Here is a 22960-nt window from a genome sequence, read left to right as displayed (position 1 = left end):
GGGGTGAGAGGAGTGGGTGTCCGGACGTTCCCGCGAGCACCTAAAAGCAGGGCTCCAGGACAGGAGCCCACCGCAGCCCTCAGGAGCGGGTATACCGCGAGTCTCAGGCTTCGGGCCCAGGCCTAGGGAGGCTCTCCGGCAATTTTGCATTTGGAATTTTGAAATCATTTTCTTAAAGTGACGCACCGCTCCTCTTCCCCGTCCCCCGCAACCACCTCCAAAAAAAAAAAAAATGGCTGAGCTTCAGGCCTCACAGACGCTGAGGCTTGCCCGCCCGACGACAAGCCTCTCTCTGGGCAGGGAGCGGCCTCCTTCTGAGGACACACAACTGCGGTCTCCACTGGCCGCTGGGCCGAAGGTGGCGCACGGGCTGCAGCTGTAGAGGGCCGGGGCTGCGAGAGGGGCGGGGCCGCCAAGGAGCTCTACCCGAGCCGGGACAGCAGGAGGCGTGACCGGGAGCCGGGACCGGCGCTACTGCACAGAGGCTCCGCCTCCGCCCCCCGCCCATCCCCTGGAGGGAGGCAAGCGGGGAGGAGAGGGGGAGTCGGAGGAGGGGAGGAGGTGGCGGCGTCGGCTCTAGATCGCTCCTCTCGGGGACCGACCGACCCGCGGAGCGAAGACGTCGCTCCACACTGCTCTTCCTCCCGCCGCAAAGCCGTCCCTTCTGGCCATGTCTCAGAGCAGGCATCGCGCCGCGGCTCCGCCGCTGGAGCGCGAGGACAGCGGGACCTTCAGGTCAGCGCCCGGGCGGTCGGGACCGAGCGGGGCAGGGCCAGGGGTGGTGGGCAATAGAGGAGGGGGCGGGGGAGCCGGCTGTCCAGCGGCATTCTGGGTAAAGCCCCTTCCTGGCGCTCGCGTCCTCGCGGCTGCGGGCGGGCGCTCGGCCCCGCCCTCTCGGCGGCGACCGGGCCGGGGTCTACGGCCCGGCCCCGCCCCTCCTGCGGCCTCGGTAGGCGCGCGCTGGCCGGAGGTGGTTACCCGTCGCCGCCTGGGAAAGGGGTTTGTAGGCTTGGTCCCGGGAGGTTGCAGCACCCGTGCGTACCTCCCGATTCCCCCGCGAATCCCTCCTACCCGCATTCAAGTTATCTCCCTAAAGACCTCCCTCACCCTGCCCGCCTCCCGCCGCAGCGGGGCCGGGAGACTGTCGCGCCTCGCCTGCTCTAGCCCTGGCCGACGGGGAGCTTCGGTGCCTCCCGCATCACCGTTAGTGGCTGTTAAAACTAGTATTTGCTTCTGCTTCCCTCCCCGCTTTGACATGCAAAGCACAGCTTTTTCTGGTTTTTGCAGTTTGGGGAAGATGATCACAGCTAAGCCAGGGAAAACACCAATTCAGGTATTACATGAATACGGCATGAAGACCAAGAACATCCCAGTTTATGAATGTGAAAGATCCGATGTGCAAATACACGTGCCCACTTTCACCTTCAGAGTAACCGTTGGTGACATAACCTGCACAGGTCTGTATGCACAATGAACCCGGATGACCATGTGGGTTGGCGGGTCAGGACTTGGCATTGCTTCTTAGTTCGGAAAAGTACCCTTTTTACCGGAGACAACGGTGAGGAGCAGGCTCTTAAAACTGACACCTTTCTCAGGTCATTGGGACTTTCCAACTTCCTGATTCTCTCCCTAATTTTCTGTCTCCCAGATACCAAGAGAAGCTCAGAAACATACCCTAGGATCCTCCTAGGGATCTTCCAAGAATTAGGGAGAAGCAGGAAAGGCTCTTGGAGCAGCCATAGCTGCATCAGTAGGTGCTGTCAAATTTCATAGGTTATAGCAGATACCAGGAGGCATGACCCCAGAATTTTCTGAGCTGCTCCCCTCTGTGCATGGACTCATTTGGCACTTTGGGCCCATTGTACCACACTCGGTTCTGTATCCAAGCAAAACGAGGAAGGCGGAAAGCTCAACTACATTGCGTAGCAGCTTCTAGTTCCTGACACTGTACAGTATTTTTTTTTTTAATTTATTTATTTATTTATTTATGGCTGTGTTGGGTCTTCGTTTCTGTGCGAGGGCTTTCTCTAGTTGTGACAAGCGGGGGCCACTCTTCATCGCGGTGCGCGGGCCTCTCACTATCGCGGCCTCTCGTTGCAGAGCACAGGCTCCAGACGCGCAGGCTCAGTAATTGTGGCTCACGGGCCCAACTACTCTGCGGCATGTGGGATCATCCCAGACCAGGGCTCGAACCCGTGTCCCCTGCATTAGCAGGCAGATTCTCAACCACTGCGCCACCAGGGAAGCCCTGTACAGTATTTTAATAAGATGTTATCACCTTTTTTATACATGAGGAAATGTGCCCAAGGTCACACAGCAATGAAGTTTCAAAATTAAGATTCACCTTATTATGGTCATTGAACTTGAGCAAATGATAACTGAAGTAGCCCATTTGTAAACGTAGACATCTTATTCCTTATGTATCTATTTAATTGCAAACACAAAAAATATTGAATACTAAATTTAATTTGGAAGAATGCCAAGAAAAAAATTCAGCAAGGAGGCTGAAGTCCCACCATCTGGTAATCTGAAGGCATCATTTGTTTGTGTCCCTGAAAATCTGGAGTCCGCTATTTTCATTGAAGCCACTTTAAGAAAATTTTGAAGCTTTTTTGTCTATGTGGGGCAGGTGGATTGTAGCTAGATTCTAGCTAGAAGGTTCCTCATATGAACCATAGAATCAACATTTGCACTACTGCTTTAGCTGGTCTATTTTAAAATATTCAGTGAAAACTCAAAAGTAGCCTTTTTCCCTTCAGTGTGTTTTAGATCAGAGATTAACAACCTGTGGCAACTGCTTAGTCCCCCTAGTCTTCTCACACTGTCCTGTCTTCCTGTGCAAGCTTATCTACCTCTGTGGCTTCAAATACTATCTAAAGGCTGATAATTCTGAAATCTCTGTCTTCAGCCCAGGCGCAGTTACAGAACAGTGTATCTGCCTGTGCTTGCTAGGCATTTTTGCTTGGATGACCCAAAGACACCTCAGTCTCTCACTGTCCCAAACTGAATCCATCTTCTCTCTCAAATCCATCTCCTCTGCATTCCCCGGCTCAGTAAAGGCACCACCGTCACCCGTCTGCTTACAGTAGAAAATTGGGTTTCACCTTCTTGACCCCTTCTTCTCCCTCTGCCCATTGTCCAGTCTGCCACCAAATCCTACTTCCTAAATATCTCCTGAATCTGTCTGCTTCTCTCATCTTTCTGTTGCTACTATCCGAGCCACATGGATTATAGTTGCAGCCTCATAGCTGCTCTTTTAGCTTCTATCTTGTGGTGTCCATTTTCCACACAAAAACCAGAATTTTCTTCTGGCATTCAAATCTGTTCATGTACTTCCTCTTTTTAAAATCCATTCAGTGGTCTTCCCATCACCCTCTGGATGAATATAAATTTCTTAACATCAGTGACAGCTTTACTTCACAAAATGTGGTCGACAGCAGTATTGGTATCACCTGGGCACTTGAAAGAAGTGCAGAATATCAGGCCCCATCCAACACCTACTGTTAGTATGCATTCTAACAAAATTCCCAGGCAATTCCTAAAGTTTGATAAGCACAAATTTAGGAGGCCGTTCTTTGGCCTCTCCAACCCTTCAACTCTCTAGCCTTTTACCTCAAAGTTCCTTTCCTCAAGCTCTTACTGTCCCCTACAACTTGGGGCCTGAGAACACCATGCTCTGTGTTACCTCTGAGGCTTTGCAAGTACTCTTTCTCTGCCTACAGGGCTCTCCCTAATCCCCCAGCTCTCTTCACCTCACTAACTTTTACTGATCTTTCAGGTCCTTGTTTAGTTATCTCCTCCTTCATGAAACCTTTCTGAATCCTTACCAAGAGTAGGGGAGCTATCCGTTTTGTAGGCTACCCTACAACCTGCACTTAGGCCTGCTGTGATACTCCACATTTCAGATGTCTTTTTATAGACAGAATCTCACACATTAGGCTGTATGCTCTTTAAGGGCAGGGACCCTGCTTAGTTCTCTACTATGGTTGACCCTTGAACAACACGGTTTTGAATTACGCAGTCCACTCATACGAGAATCTTTTTCAGTAGTAAATACTACAGTACCACACAATCCACGGTTGGTTGAATCCGCAGTTACCGAGAAAGCTAGAAATGGAGGAACTAAAGATACAGAGGGCTGACTATAAATTATGGGTGGATTTTCAACAGCGCAGAGGGTTGGTGCCCCTAACTCCCACATTGGTCAAGGGTATATCCTTAATACCTATGTTAGTGGATAAATGAGTGTGGTTTATGTGGTCTCCGACACTTGAGAGCCATGCTTGAAATTTATTCCATGTTCCTTTTCTTTCCTCCACACAGGAGGAATGGACATCAGCATTCTGATACCACTTTGGAAGGGTTCTCAACACCTAGTTTGAAGTCAGAAGGAAAAAGACTGAATTTACAATTTACTTGTGTGGTTGCTTACTGAAATTAGGCATCAATCTCAGTGATCAGTCAGGCCTAGTCCCTTCTGCCCCCTTAGCTACCCATGTAAGGGATACAGATTATATGGAAGACGCTTAATGTAATCTCTCAACTTCTTCCCTATACACACCTTCCCCCACTGTATCCAACAGGTAGTCATGACTGCTTAGCCAAGCAGAGGGGTTTAATTCAGTATAGGAGGGGTTGTTACAGTGAAAGTGTGCACATTTTGCTGTCAAACGGTGTTGCTGTAAGTGGCTCCTTTAAAGGAAACTTCTTGCTATAGAAGAATTTCCTTTCTAAGAATAATGGAATAAGTTGCATTTCTTCAGAAGGTATGACATAGTCTACTTTATTACTTTATGTAATAAGCATGTATAATGTATACCTGTATAAAGATTTGTATACAGGTATACAAAAATTAAATACATAGAATTTTTTAAATCACAGGGATTTTTTAATGTATTAACTTCATATGGTATTTTATTTCAGTGTATAACTGTATGCAAGTGTATGTTTTTATTACCTAGTGTGTATATATATAAAATGTGTAGTGACTTTGTATTATGCAAACATCTATGTAAGCCTCACATTTTCACAGCATGTAAAGAGTTTGTTTTTTTTTTAACCTTAATTCAGGTGAAGGTACAAGTAAGAAGCTGGCGAAACACAGAGCTGCAGAGGCTGCCATAAACATTTTGAAAGCCAATGCAAGTATTTGGTGAGCTAAATTTCTTTGTATTCTGCAGCTCAAAAATATCATGGCTGAGGTAAGATTAAAAGTTTGAACATGCTCACAAAAGCAACAAACAGTTGTTAATATCTAGCTCTAAAATTCTATTTCCTTGTGAAGACCTGTCATCCACTAAAGACAACTTTATCCATAGGAAATTAAATCCAGATATTAATTATTAGATGAAGGCTCTCAGGAACTAGGCTTTCTTCTTTTTTTTCCCAGATGAGGTGCAATACTAGAAAACCAGAGTGTTTCTGGCAAATATCGTACTGGATTAAGAGTTTGTTTCTACACTGAAGAAAACAAGGTGTGAGATAGAAAAAGATCAGCTATAAGTATTCTTTTAGAAATTTGAATTTGAAAGGAGACAAAAAGATTTCCTTCTATTATAGAATGTATACTAAATACAAGAGGATGTTAAATGGGATGTTTATTCTTTTTTTTTTTTTTTTACTAGATTTTATTTATTTTTTGGCTGTGTTGGGTCTTCTGTGGCTGTGCACGGGCTTTCTCTAGTTGCCGAGGGCTTCTCATTGCGGTGGCTTCTCTTGTTGCGGAGCACAGGCTGCAGGCGCGCAGGCTTCAGTAGTTGTGGCTCGCGGGCTCTAGAACACAGGCTCAGTAGTTGTGGTGCACGGGCTTAGTTGCTCCGCAGCATGTGGGCTCTTCCCGGACCAGGGATCGAACCTGTGTCCCTTGCATTGGCAGGCGGATTCTTTTTTTTTTTTTTTTTTTCTGTCTTTATTTATTTTTGGCTGTGTTGGGTCTTCGTTTCTGTGCAAGGGCTTTCGCTAGTTGTGGCGAGCGGGGGCCACTCTTCATCGCGTGCGCGGGCCTCTCACTGTCGCTGCCTCTCTTGTTGCAGAGCACAGGCTCCAGACGCGCAGGCTCAGTAGTTGTGGCTCACGGACCTAGTTGCTCCGCAGCATGTGGGATCTTCCCAGACCAGGGCTCGAACCTGTGTCCCCTGTATTGGCAGGCAGATTCTCAACCACTGCGCCACCAGGGAAGCCCCTGGGATGTTAATTCTTGACATATATTTCCAAAATAAATTTGTTATCACATTAGGTGCTTTTGGAAGGAGCACTGGTCCTGGAGCATCTCATGTATTGTAAATTGGTGTCCTTTGATTTCTAATGGGCACATCCAGGAGCACATTTTGCCTGCAAATTCTTCCCTTTACGTGCACTCAAATATACTTGGAGTACAATCTGGTATATCTGCTCATAGCTGAGAGCAGAGGCCCATGGGAATTTAGGATGGGTTTTTTTGTTTCCTAGCCATAGAAGAACTTCTGGCTTAGGGATATATTGATATTTAGGTTCTCATGCAGTGTTCCTCCCGTTTACTTAGTAATTTTAAACCTTTTAGGTAGTTTAGAACCAACCAGCAAAAGCCTTGGGTCTCACAAAATGATGCTTGATTCTCTAGGGTCATACATTATAACTGATTTATGCTAGCTTTCTGGACATGCCAAATGGCATGGCGGGTTTTGGATTTTCCCCTTGCTGGTGACGGCCATGCCATTTCTGTGCAACCCAAAGGTCAACCCAAAGTGTTGCGTATATTCATAGAAATTAGTAATACAGAGTGTCCTTTCTGCACATGGGCACTTCACTTTGTCAGCAAAAAAGGCTAACAAACCTTACTATGTATTTGTGCTTCTTGACAGATAAGATGGGAATTGCTAAGCTGTAAATCAGGCTTAAAGTGGCCGAATATGATACAGAGACTTTCTCGCTTATCCATCACAATTACTTGGGTAGCTTCAGTGTACAGCATTGGAAGTGAATGTGCGTATCTCATCAGCTTATGTAAAGCTTGAAATTCTGGCAGGTAGAAAAGAAACTTGACGAAATGGCAATAACAACCTCACTGGTCATGGAAGAAATGACTCTAGCTGCCTAGGTGGCAGTAACCTCGAAATGCAGCTTGTTCCACGTTAGGCATCCATCACCCAAGTAACTACTAAGTTCACACTACTTAGAAGAGGTTGTTCTCTTTTTCTCTAATCACAGTCCCCACATGCTCAAATCAGATTCATGCCGGCCATCAGTTTTATACAGGATACATATAAATCTTAGGAAGATTATCCTAGCGTAGAGCAGATAATAGATCAAACCAGGTCTTTCTTCTATAATTATCTGGATGAAAAAGCTACATTTATGATCTGTATGGTTTACATTTCCAGGCTAAACTTCCTAACTGTTAGTCTTCCCTTTTTTTGTAGTTGTAACAATAGTGTGCTTTATTTAAAGACATTTTTATTGAGCATCTATTATATATAAAGCACTGCAAGGCTTATGAGGGTAAGTAATACATAGGCCCTACCATCAAGGATTTTATAGTCTGAACAGGGGAGAGGTGTGGTGAGGGATAGACAAATCACATGTATTTGTAAGACTGTACAACTTATGGTAAAATAATTTGTTTAAGAAAGGGTCAAACCAAATGTTACAGTGGTTCAAAGAAGGGAGAAATTATGTTCCATTGGGGTAAAAGAATAGGCTTCTGAGAGGAAGTGGCAATTGAGGTATACCTTGGATGATGGATAGATCAGATTCTCATAGAAGAGGTGGGCGAGAAGGGTATTCCATGTAGAAGGAAAGGCAACAGCAAAGGCATGGAAAGCTAAATTGAAAATGCTTGTCCTTTATTTAATAATTTGGGGGAGATTATTTTGTTTTATAACACTATAAAAATGTTTAGCTTTGCAGTTCCTGATCCCTTAATGCCTGACCCTTCCAAGCAACCAAAGAACCAGCTTAATCCTATTGGTTCATTACAAGTAAGTGGCACAGTTTCCATACTTAACTTTTTGTCTACTGGAAAAAATGCCATAAATTTTGATAATATCATAAGGGCTGAGAGAAGGAATTAATATTTTAAAGATGGTATAACATTTTGTGTTCCAAGTTATGATCATTAGATGTTAAAGTGCTAACTTGAAATTATTTTCCTATTTATTTATGTTTTGGATTTTCTTCCATATACAGTATCTGCCTTTGGTTTGTGGAATTCTCATTTGAGATCAGCAGGACCTCAGTGCACATGGGTAGAGTGTTTTATATTTTAAGAATATTTCTTGCCACTCTTGTGACAAATCTCTCTCTACTTCTGTTGAGACAGAAGACTTTATAAGAACCCAAACTGAGTTACCTAACTCAAGAAAAGGGAAGTCATTTGCTTATTTGCTTATTCTACCAAAAAAATATATTCAGCTTTGAATTTCTGCGTGCAGAATATCCTCCTTGCAGACTATCCATGTGCTCTGTTGGACAACTCCCCTCCCTATTATCCAGCCCGTCCTTTGGTCTCTTTCCTCCTCTGTGAGTTTTTCTGTAGTTTTCTTCCCCTTCTTTCCTCAACCTCATCCAAGTGTGTTTGTTTGCTGTCTGCTTCTCATCTGCTCTCGATCGAATGTAGTTAGTTAGGCAGCCATGGGTATGGAAGGTTATAGCTAGGAGGCGAGAGGCTTTAGGCACTGATGGCCGTGAGACCTGTAGATGTCCTCTCTGATGGTCCCAGAGGCTGAAAGTAGCTTGTCGTTCTGTTTGAACTCTTTGATATCAACTCACTCCAGCTTAATGGAAGAGCACCATTCACAGTAGGAAACTGCTTCCATTTTGGTATTGTGGGCCTATAAGATATAAAATGCAGGAGTATCTCTGGGAAATAGAGGGCCTTCTGTCATTTTTTTCATTGCAGAATATCATTATTCTTTGCAAACATATAAGTAGATATGGGATCAAAATCATGACAGAATATCATTTGTGTGATTGAGCCACTGCATAGTAAAAATTACTAATAAAGCCTCATCTCGATTTTCTAGGAATTGGCTATTCATCATGGCTGGAGACTTCCTGAATATACCCTTTCCCAGGAGGGAGGACCTGCTCATAAGAGAGAATATACCACAATTTGCAGGCTAGAGTCATTCATGGAAACTGGTACTTATTCCTTTTTACCCTCATACAGTTGAAGACATTTGAAATATTTTGAGAAGATGAATAACCATAGAAATTTCTGTTGTGATTTCTTTTCAGATATTTCTGTGGGGAAAAAAACTGACACACTCCTAGTCTACTATTTCTAACTTTCTGCAGTTGAATTTTTTTTTTAATTTTTTAAATTTATTATTTATTTTTGGTTGCGTTGGGTTTTCGTTGCTGCGTGCGGGCTTTCTCTAGTTGCGGTGAGCAGAGGCTACTCTTTGTTGCGGTGTGCAGGCTTCTTATTGTGGTGGCTTCTCTTGTTGTGGAGCACAGGCTCTAGGTGTGCGGGCTTCAGTAGCTGTGGCTTGCGGGCTCAGTAGTTGTGGCTCGTGGGCTCTAGAGCGCAGGCTCAGTAGTTGTGGCACACGGGCTTAGTTGCTCCGCGGCATGTGGGATCTTCCTGGACCAGGGATCAAACCCATGTCCCCTGCATTGGCAGGCAGATTCTTAACAACTGCACCACCAGGGAAGTCTTCTGCAGTTGAATTTAAGTATAAATATTTGGCTTAAGAATACTTTACTTCTTAATTTGATATTTTTTAAAATTATGGGTTGGTAATGGAGAAGCAAATAAATAATTGACTCTTTAAACAGTCTTCATTGATATAATAGGGACTTAAAAATCATTTTGGAGAAAAAAGCAGTAGTAAATCTCTTGGAGTTTCAATAGCTATTCTAGAAGATAGGAGGACAAGAAGAAGATTACATTTGAAAACAAGATGATTAATAAGAGGCTGATGGCAAAAAATTGCAGTGAGATAAAAATAAAGTAGAAATTAACCTTTTAAATTACAGCAACTTCTATGTTGTAAAGGCCACAAACTATGAGAAAAAAGTCACTTAATAAAGTACTCCTGAGGATTCCTATTTTAACTTCTCTAGCATGTTTTTGTAAGTGGCTTGAAATGGAATTTTACCTTGGTTAGATATCAGTCTTAAGTAATAAGCAGCTGTTTGCCCTTGAGAGGTAGTGTGGGCCAGTGCAGAAAGCCCTAGGCCAGAAGCAGGAACCTCAGCTTCCTGTTCTTGATGCAGTCCTTGATTTGCAAGTTTAGGTAAATTGCTTAATTTCCCTGCCTGGATCTCAGTTTTTAAATCTGTAAACATGGAAGTAGACGATATTTATAGTGTCTTTCAGCTCCAGCCTCTCCTATGCCCTTCTTATTCATGTTAAAGAAAGAAATTCCACATAGTTATCAGTGTATAGGAGATTATAAGCAAGAAATAGACATTGAGAGATAGGAGTTGTAATTCAGATGTACCTTGGTAAATTTGAATATGTAGTCAGAATTAAACCAAATATGGTTCATTAAAGCTAGACATAGGGAGATACATCTGTTAAAGAAAACCAGAAAGTATAACTATTAAAGATAAACTGTTAAAGAAACGTCTTCAAAAATGTGACCATTGGGCTTCCTTGGTGGCGCAGTGGTTGAGAATCTGCCTGCCAATGCCGGGGACACGGGTTCGAGCCCTGGTCTGGGAAGATCCCACATGCCACGGAGCAACTGGGCCCGTGAGCCACAACTACTGAGCCTGCGCGTCTGGAGCCTGTGCTACACAACAAGAGAGGCCGCGACAGTGAGAGGCCCGTGCACCGCGATGAAGAGTGGCCCCCACTCGCCGCAACTAGAGAAAGCCCTCGCACAGAAACGAAGACCCAACACAGCCAAAAATAAATAAATTAATTAATTTTTTTAAAAAAAATGTGACCATTAATAGTTGTATGAAGCACAACAAGTAAAGATGTCAGGTCAGTAAAAGAATAGTATACAAAAACCATGAGATTGTTCTCTGATCACACACAGTACATTAAACATTTGGTCATTCTCTATGGACACTAGCTTATTTTCTAAACCTACTATTTCTTTTTCTTTATTTAGGAAAGGGGGCATCAAAGAAACAAGCCAAGAGAAATGCTGCTGAGAAATTTCTTGCCAAATTCAGTAATATCTCTCCAGAGAACCACATTTCGTTGGTGAGTAATGATCGGAGGTCTACGATGTTAATGTGATTAAACATCTGTTGCTGTAGGAAACTTCTCTAGGTTTCTCTTTGTATAGATACTTCAGAGTTGCAGTTTTAAACAAATCTCTTAACTGTTGAGTAATACACTACCCCACTTTTAGCTGCTTGCAGTATGTGAGCCAGGGTCACAGGCGTGGCCAGGTAAGAGAGTTTGGGAGGCACAGTCAAATTCAGAATAATATGATGGTATCTAAAGATGGTAAGTCAGTAGTGCCACTTTTGCCTTCAGATTGACAATTCACTCCCATCTCTTGGTTCATCCATTCATTTATCCACTCAGAAAACATTTAGGGAACTCATATTATGTGCCAAGCTTGATACCAGGTACTGGCATTTGGTGAATAAGATAGTCTCTGGCCCTAAGGAGTTTGTAGCCAGCCTACTGAAAGAGAAAAGAACCCTACAGACTGGTCCTTCCAGAGGCGTCTTGGGAACGTAGGAGAAGGATCCAACTAAGGTGGGGTTTTAGGAAGACTTCTTGGAGGAAGTAATAGCTGAGCTGAGACCTATAGGATGACAACAGGGAAAAAGAATTCCAGAGAGAAGAAAGACCATGTACAAAGACCCAGGAGTGAAACACTTTATGGGATCTAGGACCGCAGAGTAATTTGGGATGGCTGGAGCATATTCATAGATTTGGAGGGAGGGAGTCTCAAACAATGAGGCCGGAAAGGAAAAGAGGGATTGAATCTTGCAGGAACTACTGTGTTAAGGAGATTGAACTTTATCCTCAGGGTAGTGCAAAGTCATTAAATAAATTTAATATGTAAAGGACAAGATCTAATTTATACATTAGAAGGGAAATCACTGGCTGCATTATGGTGAGTGAATGAATATTAGAGTCAAAGAGACCTGCTACGATGCTGTTATAGAAAAGCAGATGAGAAATGATGGTGGCCTAGACTAAGGTAGTGGCAGTTGAAATGATCGATTTAAAAATTGTTTAGAAAACTGAAGTGAATGGGGCATGGTAACTGATTGCATGTAAGGAGTAAGGAAAAAGGAAGAAATAAACATTTTTAGCTTGGCAACTGAGTAGATGGTGGTACCATTCAATAATATGGGGAACACAGAAGATGAGTAGGATTTGAGGGGGAGCACATAATGAGCTAAACGTAGGATATATTGAATTTGAAATATTTGTGGAGTAGCTAAGTGAAAATGTTGAGTAGGCAGCTGGCATTCAGATAGAGAACTTAAGAGAACTACACATAATATATTACTTGAGATTCTGATATTTGTAGATAGGTATGTATGGTGGTCCATTATCTGAGAGTAGGATGTTAGGTAGGAAATGAGAAGTGAAGACTATAGGAGTGTCCTAAGCTTCTGATTAAAAAAAAAAAAAGGGGCTCATTCTGTAGGGAAAAAAGACTATATCTGAATAAGTAATATAATTTTGGTTTTGCTTTTTTAATAGAAAAATATAAAACACTGCATTCACTTCTTTTAAAACTGGATCAGAGATGAAACCATAATCACAAAACACAGTTAGGTTTGCAGGTGAATTCTGTTAAATCATCAAGGAAGAGATAATCTTCGATGCTATTTAAACTCTTCCAGTTAATATATATAACATAGGGGAAGCTTCTAAATTTATTTTCCAAAACTAACATAACACTAAAATCTGACAATAGCAAATCCCAATGGCAAAAATTATGGATTAATCTCCCTTATGGTGAAACACCTTAATATTCAGTAGAACATTAAAAGAATAATATACCATAGACAAGTAGGGTTTATTTTAGGACTGTAAGAGTATTTCAGTGTTGGTAAATTTATTACTATAACTAATCACATTAATGGGTCAAAGGAGAAAAACACTATCCTCTCAATAGATGCTAAAAAAATTTTGACAGTCATTACTGATAAACTCTTTTAAAATATCCCTATTGTGATTTAAAATATATACCTCAGTGCTCACTTCGGCAGCACATATACTAAAATTGGAACGATACAGAGAAGATTAGCATGGCCCCTGCACAAGAAAGACACGCAAATTCGTGAACTGTTCCATATTTTTATAGCCAGGACATGGAAGCAACCTAAGTGTCCATCAACAGATGAATGGATAAAGAAGATGTGGCACAGATATACAAAGGAATATTACTCAGCCATAAAAAGAAATGAAATTGAACTATTTGTAGTAAGGTGGATGGACCTAGAGTCTGTCATACAGTGTGAAGTAAGTCAGAAAGAGAAAAACAAATACCATATGCTAACACATATATATGGAATCTTAAAAAAAAAAAAAAAAAAGGTTCTGATGAACCTAGGGGCAGGACAGGAATAAAGATGCAGACATAGAGAATGGACTTGAGGACACAGGGAGGGGGAAGGGTAAGCTGGGACAAAGTGAAAGAGTAGCACTGACATATATACACTACCAAATGTAAAATAGATAGCTAGTGGGAAGCAGCTGCATAGCACGGGGAGATCAGCTCGGTGCTTTGTGACCACCTAGAGGGGCAGGATAGGGAGGGTGGGAGGGAGACGCAAGAGGGAGGGGATATGGGGATATATGTATACATATAGCTGATTCACTTTGTTATACAGCAGAAACTAACACAACACTGTAAAGCAATTATATTCCAATAAAGATGTTATAAATAAATAAATAAAATAGAATAAAATATATACCTCAGAAAAAAAATCAAAACCATGGGTACATGTTTACATGTCTTATCCATTCCCATTAATTTCAGAAATAAGGCAAGGATGCCCACAGATACCTTTTTTTTTTCTTTTGGGTCACACCATGCAGCTCTTGGGATCTTAGTTCCCCAACCAGGGTTTGAACCCAGGCCCTCAGCAGTGAAAGCGCTGAGTCCTAACCACTTCCCAGGACTGCCTGGGAATTCCCGATACCGTTTTTTTTAAAACATTGTTCTAGAAGTATCAACCAACATAATCAGAAAACAATAAGAGGTTGGAAATAAGAAAAGAGGAGATAGAAACGATCATTAACTACAAATAATATAACTGAATCCCTATAAAGCCCTAGAGAAAAACTACCAGATATAATAAGAGAATTCATCAAGGTAACTGATCATAAAATTAATATACAGAATCAATAGCTTTCTCATATTATTTCTGTTACAAAGGTAACCACCAGAATAATTAAAAGTAGAAAGGTGAAAATTATTGCTTCTGGAAAGAGGACTTGAAGGTAGGGAGGAGGATTGTTGCTTTTATAATTCCATACTATTTAACTTTTTTGTTGTATGTGTGTATTACGTTGAATAATAAAATGTATGAAGCTTGATAACATTGGCCATTTTATAGCAAAATAGAAAATCTGTCCTGAAAAAGCATACTAGAAAAAATTAATAGTTTCCCTATTTATGAATATTACAAATGGAATATAGAAGATCCTATTCTCAATAGTAGAAAAGAGGATAATATGACAGGGAATAAACTTAAAAAGAAATGTGCAGGACTCATATGAGAAAAACTTTAAAATTCTAGTGAGGGATTTAACAGAAATTGAATAAATGTAAAGCCATCTATTTTTGATAGACTCAATACTGTAAATATATAAAAATGTAATATAGTCTTAGTCAAAATCTACCAGAATTCATTTTGGATCTTAATACAACTTTACTGAGTTTATCTGGAAAAATAAACTCAAGAATAGCCAAGAAAACTGAAAAGGAAGAGTACGGGAGATGGGGTTATACCCCACCAGAGAATAAAACATACTATAAGACTATAGTAGTTAAAACAGCTTTTGTACCACAATAGACAGAGGATACGTATAGATGCCAATCCATATAGGAAGACAGTATATGACAACAGTGAGATTTCACATCAGTGGGTGAGAGGATGAATGGTATAGAAATAACTTACAGCCACATTGGGGGAAAGGTGAGGGGTGGTGGAATACACATGCACACAGGTGTATGATATATTTAGGTTGCTACCTTATTCCTTACATTAAAATAAATTTCAAATGGATCAAAGATTTAAACATAAGAATTGGAACTGTATGAGAAAACATGGAAGAGCTTTCCTTTTAAAATTCTTAGCATGGAAAAAAAGCCTTTTTAAGCATAACTTAAAACATAGAAGCTGTAAAGTAAGATTCATAAATTTAACTACATAAAACCTACTGCACAGCAAAATGTCTGTAAATAAAACCAATAAAAACAAAGTAAGAAGAAACTGTTTTGAACACATGACTAGGAAGGGACTGTTTTCAATACCAAATATAAAGTTTACACATCAATAAAAAAGACAACCCAGCAGAAGAAATACAAATGGTGGGGAAAAATATGTTCAACTTTATTCATGCATGTTAAACAAGATACTATTTTCACCTTTAGTTTGACAAAACCTACAAAGTTTGACAATACCTGGTATTGGCTAGGGTGTGAGAAAACAAACACCCTCCAAGACACTTGATGGAAGTATAAATTGGCTCATAAATCAGTTTGGAAGTATTAATATTTATCAAAATTAAAAGCATACACGTTCTTTGACTCAGCAGTTCTACTTCTAGAAATTATTCTGTGGAGAAAGTCATCCAAGTGCAAAAGAGTTTCACTGTAACATTGTTAGTGAAAGCCAGAAACCAGAAACAACCTAAAACCTACAGTTGGAGACTAGTAAGGTAACTGCAGTGCATGTATGTGCAGTGCAGTGATATGAGAAAACTTAACGGTATCAGGTGTAGAAGAGTAAGCTATCATTTTTGTTTAAAAAGATTATACGTGTGTGTGCTTAAACGTGCATAGAATGCATACGGAAGTATACTGAAGAGGTGTTTAATAGCAAGTGTCTCTGGGGAGTGGAGCAGGAGTCTGGGGAAGGGGCGGCAAGGAAAAGAGACTGTTCTTCATGTGTATTTGTTCTTATTACAGGTATCCTTTTACTATATGGATGACCTATGATTTTTTTAAAAACAGCATTTTTTAAAGTTCCAGTCAAGGAATGTAAAATTGTACTTAGTAAATTTTGCAGATTATGCAAAAATTACCCAATTCTTTATCATGGCCATCCCTATGATCTTTTGAAAATCCCTTAACCTCTGTCAAGCTCATTGATAAATAAGACCAAAGGACAGGTTGCCCTACTTACTTCAGAGAGTAGTTTTTTGTGGTTTTTCTAATGGCATAATATATGAAAGCAATTTAAAAACCATAAACTAACATGGAACTGCAAAGTATTCTAAGAACAGAAGTGAAAAAGTAAAGATAGAGGGGAAAATAAAGAAAAGAGGAAAAGGAGAAAAGAAAACAGAAAAAAACAAACTCAATTGGGTTCTGGGATAAGTCTGATAAGAATTTTTTGACATCATGCCATTCATTTGAATGACTTGTTCTCAAACTTGCACATTTCACCTTGTCTACAGTTTCTTTGTTTTCTCCTTTACAGCTGTCAGTTACAGAGACTGGTATTTAATACAAGAAGCCATAAAGATATGAAAATTCCTTTATATTTTAATTTGTAAATTGCTCCATTAGGCAGACTCGATTACAGTCGACCCTTGAACAACACAGGTTTTAACTGCTCAGGTCCACTTATATGCGGATTTTTTTCCATAGTAAATACTACAGTCCACGGTTGGTTGATTCTGTGGATGCAGCACCGTGGATACAGAGGGCTGACTATAAGTTATACCTGGACTTTTGACTGTGGGGAGTGTCGGCTGCCTTAACCCCCATGTTGTTCAAGGGTCAGCTGTATCGCAGATTTGTTTATCGTGCTCTTAAATATGTTATACATCTTAATGTGACCATCAGAAATTTTGACTGAGACCTTTATACTATACAAAAGTATTTTTAAATACTTCCAGTATATTATTGCACATTCTTTTTTCTTTAACATTGTGGTGTTTGTTAAATGTGTGTACTTGTTAGTGCTATCTAGTTTAAATCGGAAAGTTTAAACATGCTCTATAAAGTATTAAATGTGAGTGCTTAATTAATACTTATAATAGCGTTGGAACCCAGTCCAAGAGTCTTAACTTTCATCTCTGTTTTTCAGACAAATGTGGTAGGACATTCTTTAGGTTGTACTTGGCATTCCTTGAGGAATTCTCCTGGTGAAAAGATCAACTTACTGAAAAGAAGCCTCCTCAGTATTCCAAATACAGATTACATCCAGCTGCTTAGTGAAATTGCAAAGGAACAAGGTTTTAATATAACATATTTGGATATAGGTATGATTCTTTTTCTTTAGCTTATCCTAAAACCTGTTTATTTTTTTAAATGTTTGAGGAACAAAACCTCTATTATAATTTTTTTCATTGATTGGGGATTCTGACTATATATAATTACTAGAATGGTAACATATATCATTGGTATGTCCCATTCTTATAAATAATAAAAATAGAGGTAACATCTATACAGTTATAATAATAAAAACAACAGTAGCTAAGAGTTATAGAGTTACTGTGTGCCAGGCACTGTTCTAAGGACATAACATATTTCAACCCACAGAATCCTCAAACTGTGAAGTAGGTTCTATTATTCTTATATATAAGTGAGGACAGTAAAACAAAGAAAGGTTGAGAAACTTGCCTGAGATGACATAGCTGCTAGTCAGTGGTAGAGCCAGATTAGAAGAGTCCCTGCTGATACAATATCTAGTAAACCAGCCCTGATGGGCAGCTTGACAAATAAAAAGGCACCCACATTTCTAGAACAAGTACCAAGTTTGTGGGGGTCAGGCAGACCTCTTCTCTCCACTTTATCACTGTGTACCACTTCTGGGAGATAAATGGGGACAATTGATAGTTGTATCTCATCTCAGCTATGAACTTCTATATTTTTTCTAGCCCATAATCACTCAGATAGACAAATGCAGACAGACTGGAAAGCAATCAGTGTGGATTTTCTTTTAATGCAGTTTATAACTGGCTAATTTGTTTGTATGTGTGTGTTCATGTGTGTTTTTGGTGTCTTGATTTAACATCAGTATAGTATGTGAGGAATCTGATACCCCTTATTCTAGCCTTAGTGACCTGGGGGCACCTAGCTTGTCAGAGCTACTAGCACTGAAAAAGTAGGGTGTTTAGGGACTGAAAGAACTTCTAATTTTCTCTGCTACTTTGGGATTGAATGATGGGTCAGATACAGTGCCTCAATATACTTAGAATTATGCAGAACCTGGGGATTAATGCAGAAAGATGATCAGAAAACGTAGCTGATTGAGAGACCATTCATTCAAAAAATATTTAAGTATCTACACTTTGTTGGGTGTTTGAGACACAGATGAATAAGCCATGTCATGAATATGACTATGGAAGGTTTTGAATCTGGGAAAAGAAGGAAACTTGAGATGGTTTTTTAGATTACGAATTAATGATGACTTTGAAATGCTCCTTAGCAATTTTAAGAACTGAATAGTTCTTGTAAACATAGAACAGCAGTTTAAAAACCACAGTCAGTTAATTTGACTAACTTCTACGCAATTACTTTCCAAAGAACCTCAGTGTTCTCCAAAGAAGATCTACAAATGGCCAAGAAGCACGTGAGAAGATGCTCACTATCATTAGTCATCAGGGACATGCAAATCAAAACAACAGTGAGGTACCAATTCACACCCAGTAAGATGGCTGTGATGAATAAAATAGAAAATAACCAGTGCTGGTAAAGATATAGAGAAATTGTAGCCCTCATATGTTACATAGTGAACATGTAAAATAGTTCAGCTGCTGTGGAAAATTTGAGGAGTTTTGTTGCTCCTCAAATGAATTACCATATGACTTAGCAACTCTACTGCTAAGTATGTACCCAAAAGAATTGAAAGCTGGTATTCCAACAGCTACCTGTACACACGTGTTCACAGCAGTACTATTCACAATAGCCAAGAGGTAGAAACAGCAGAAACAGCCCAATGTCCATTGACAGATGAATGAAGAAACCAATTGTGGTATATACATGCCATGAAATATTCTTCAGCCACGAAAAAGAATGAAGTTCTTATATATGCTACAACATGGATAAACCTCAAAAATACTATACTGGGCTTCCCTGGTGGCGCAGTGGTTGAGAGTCTGCCTGCCAGTGCAGCGGACACGGGTTCCAGCCCTGGTCTGGGAAGATCCCACATGCCGCGGAGCGACTGGGCCCGTGAGCCACAACTACTGAGCCTGCACGTCTGGAGCCTGTGCTCCGCAACAAGAGAGGCCGCGGTGGTGAGAGGCCCGCGCACCGCGATGAGGAGTGGCCCCCGCTTGTCACAAGTAGAGAGAGCCCTCGCACAGAAACGAAGACCCAACACAGCCATAAATAAATAAATAAATAAAGAGGATGCATTTCAAATAGTAAAAAAAAAAAAAAAAAAAATATTATACTAAGTGAAAGACAGACAAAAAAAGTCACATATGATTCCATTTCCATGAACTATCCAGAATAGGTTAATCCATAGATTGGTAGTTGCCAGGGGCCAGGCGGTATGGGTGGGGATAGTGTTTTCCCTTGGGGTGATGAAATCGTGAGAATGTTCTGTAACTGGATAGCGGTGGTGGTTGCACAACACTGTGAATGTACTAAATGCCACTGAATAGTTCACTTTAAAATGGTTAATTTTATGTTACGTGACCTTCACCTCAATTTAAAAAAGAACCTAGATGCTAGAACTAGAAAGCCTCTTCACACATTAAATAATCCCATTGTATCTGGATATTTTATACTATATTGATTCTAGCTGAAATAACATTTAATCATGACAGTTTCAAACAACTCACCTGTTTCTACTTCTTTCCCTGTCTCAATAAACCATCTTTAGTAAGAGTGATTCATCAGATGTTAAGACCGTTTGTTTTCAGGGTTCCAGTGTTGTTTTAAAACACCCTAAACAAATACACAAAATGGAATTAAACTCTCTGCACAGACTTATAACCAAAGAACATGACATCACAAGGGAGGTTTTGCCCTGAACCGTGTATTTCCTGGTTCAGTGTCTATTGAAAATAACTCTAAAGAGTGGAAAATACAGTCTCTCCAGCCCTCTAGCAAATGTTCTTTTTTCCCTTTTAAAAAAGTTGCTGTGGTTCAGTAATTTGCAAACACTGTTAAACTAACCACATTAAAATTGCCTTGGGAGCTTTTTGAAAATGCAGGAATCTGGTCACTGCAACCCCTAACCCTGCGCTTCTGATAGAGCAGGCTGGAGTGAGGCCCAGGCACCTGGATTTCTTTAAAGTTCCCCCAGGTGATTATGAAGCACAGCTGTGTTTGAGAACCGCTGTAGCTGGGCAGTTTGTACAAGAATGACAGAGATGATAAGTGGAGTATTATACCATGGATGCTTAGGGAGAAAGACGGTAATAAAAATTGTACTGTTTTTACAAAGGATCTGCTTTCTATGCACGTGGCATTAATCATCATGTTTGAATGTGTCATTGCAGAAGAACTGAGTGCCAACGGACAGTATCAATGTCTCGCTGAATTGTCCACCAGTCCCATCACAGTCTGTCATGGCTCGGGGATCTCGTGTGGCAGTGCACAGAGTGACGCAGCTCACAATGCTTTGCAGTATTTAAAGATAATAGCAGAAAGAAAGTAAACTCGGAACAACTTAGAAAACCCTTCAGTAGCACATAAGAAGTTCCCCTTTCTCTCCTTCCCAAGTAAAACATTTACTATAATGTTTGAGTTTGTGTCTTGGTTCTAAATCTCTTCATAGATTCCATCAACACTCCAGATTTAATTATCTCCTAGTAGTTGTTATTAAGATGTTTTTAATGGCTTCGACTTTGTATTGGTATATTGTATTTATAAACTTTGTACCATAGGCAGAGTGTAGCACCCATTTTACAATGCCATGTACATAGAAGGAAAAACCTGCATGATTGTTGTTGTTGATGAGGAGGAGGATAAACTAAAACTGCTAGCAACAGTCTTTCCTACTGGTGCTTAACCTCTTCTTTGTGCAAGGCTTTGTAAAGGGATTTCGAAGGAAGCCCCTTAGAATTAGTGTTGAGGAACGCACTAACAGGTTTTAATTGAATGTGATTGTTAAATTTCAGGGAACGTGATTGGTCTGCTGTGTATTTGAATCCATGTAATAAAGAGCTGTTGTTATAATGGGTTGTTCATTTTATTAAAGTGCTACTGACTCGACTGTGGCCCTGTTCTTTTTAGCCATTCTTGTGAGTAACATTACAATGTGGATACTGTGTTATTTACATATCTCTAGTTTACTTCTTAGAGTCAAAGGTAAAAAAAAAAAAAAAAACAAGCAAAAATTTACAAATGTATATGTGATAAATCACTTCCATATTTTCTCTAGGCATATGCAGTGTTGTCTTATGCTTTGATATAACCATTCATAGATGAATAGTAGTTGAAAAAGCATTAGAATTACTGAAACAAAACTTTCCAGTGCACTCAATTCAGTTACAAGAATGTTTCAAACGAAATAGTGCTTCAAAGGTTAGGAAATAAGTGTCATGAGCAAATTTTAATTTTGCCTTTTATGTTTTCATATATCATCTCATAACACCTCAAGTCTGCCATCTGTCAGGGCCAGCTGATAGTGCTACATCTGTAGATCAGGGAATACCTCAGAGAGGAAGAGAGCGCTCAGTGATAAAGGTAGATGTTGACAATCTCAAGTGTCAGTCTAGCAGGAAGTACGTAACAAATGTTTTTCTGTCTGGAAAAAAGATGATAACCTGAGTGCAATCCTTTGAGAATAATAAACCTACATAATAAAGGGAAACCAGTGTGTGTAACTTGTTTAAAGCTCTAAAGAGCATTTAACTTAGTTTCACGTTATAAGCCATATACGTCAATTAAATCAGGATTTTAGTTATTTTGGGGGTGAGGTTAAGGAACACACAAAGACTGGAAAAAAAGTTTAGGCATAAAGTGGAGCATTAAGATTGGATTAACCTTGGGTGTTTATGAATGCTCTGGAATATAGACAGGGCACAATGAACTCACTCTAGAGATGACATCAGACCCTTCTGCACAGTAAAATGCCCACTGTGAAGAGGATAAGTTGGGGGGAGGTTTCATAAGGTGTTGGAAGAAGAAGATGAGGTCCGACAGGGGGAAAGGACAATGTACTTGGGTTCTAAGCAGTTCAAATGTATTGAAAAAATGATGAGATCTGAGTATAAGGTACCTGGAAGTCATGCTCTTCCTTCTGCCTATGCTTTCTCTACTTCTGGCTCTGGAGGAAGCATGCGTTCTTAAAAATACTGTTCAGGGCTTCCCTGGTGGCGCAGTGGTTGGGAGTCTGCCTGCCAATGCGGAGGACACGGGTTCGTGCCCCGGTCTGGGAAGATCCCACGTGCCGCGGAGTGGCTGGGCCCGTGAGCCACGATTGCTGAGCCTGCGCGTCTGGAGCCTGTGCTCCGCAACAGGAGAGGCCGCGATAGTGAGAGGCCCGCGCACCGCGATGAAGAGTGGTCCCCACTTGCCACAACTGGAGAAAGCCCTTGCACAGAAATTAAGACCCAACACAACCAAAATAAATAAAATAAATTAATTAATATTAAAAAAAAAAAAATTTACCTGAAGTCTTAAAAAAAAAAAAAAAAAATACTGTTCAAATGCCACTTCTGTCAGACTGTCCAGATGTGCTAGGGAGTTACCTGCACCATCAGGTGTTCTTTAACAGCATTTTGTCAAGGCTCTTAACCAATCTAATTGGTTATACTGTTAACCATGTTAGGTGAGTGACTCAAATAGGCTGAACAGGCAACTATGCCTGTTGCATTAGATGCATCAGTAGTGGGGAAATATGCTGTGTGGAGTTTATGACAAGTTCCAACGGGAAAATCACAATGTGGATGCCAAAGGTTCTGGAT

At 40.5% G+C, this 22960-nt stretch overlaps 2 protein-coding genes and 1 non-coding gene across 7 annotated transcripts in view; 2 read left to right on the top strand and 1 right to left on the bottom strand.

Annotated features, from left to right (window-relative positions):
* Positions 1–22960, bottom strand: part of PJVK (pejvakin) — a 38749-nt gene that overhangs the window by 6964 nt on the left and 8825 nt on the right. For 2 of the 5 annotated variants that reach the window (XM_036858981.1, XM_036858977.1), the window contains exon 2: positions 19886–19991. The exons of 2 other annotated variants lie outside the window; for them this stretch is intronic. The gene's annotated coding sequence lies outside the window, so the exon portion shown is untranslated. Of the gene's footprint in view, positions 1–40; positions 84–19885; positions 19992–22960 lie in introns of those variants that run through there. One more of the 5 variants, XM_036858978.1, reaches the window with a different exon arrangement.
* Positions 503–21224, top strand: PRKRA (protein activator of interferon induced protein kinase EIF2AK2). Its single transcript, XM_036858984.1, has 8 exons — positions 503–735; positions 1288–1457; positions 5071–5152; positions 7877–7955; positions 9000–9117; positions 11046–11140; positions 17179–17353; positions 20549–21224. Exons 1-8 carry the CDS (start codon positions 671–673, stop codon positions 20704–20706), a joined length of 942 nt encoding a protein of 313 aa, XP_036714879.1. The 5' UTR covers positions 503–670; the 3' UTR covers positions 20707–21224.
* LOC118898623 lies at positions 13107–13213 on the top strand. The gene has a single exon (XR_005020767.1). It is a non-coding gene; the product is annotated as a U6 spliceosomal RNA (small nuclear RNA).

Source organism: Balaenoptera musculus, chromosome 7 (genome assembly GCF_009873245.2).
Source record: "Balaenoptera musculus isolate JJ_BM4_2016_0621 chromosome 7, mBalMus1.pri.v3, whole genome shotgun sequence".
Taxonomy (NCBI): Eukaryota; Metazoa; Chordata; class Mammalia; order Artiodactyla; family Balaenopteridae; genus Balaenoptera; species Balaenoptera musculus.
This window is presented reverse-complemented; position numbering and strand designations above follow the sequence as displayed.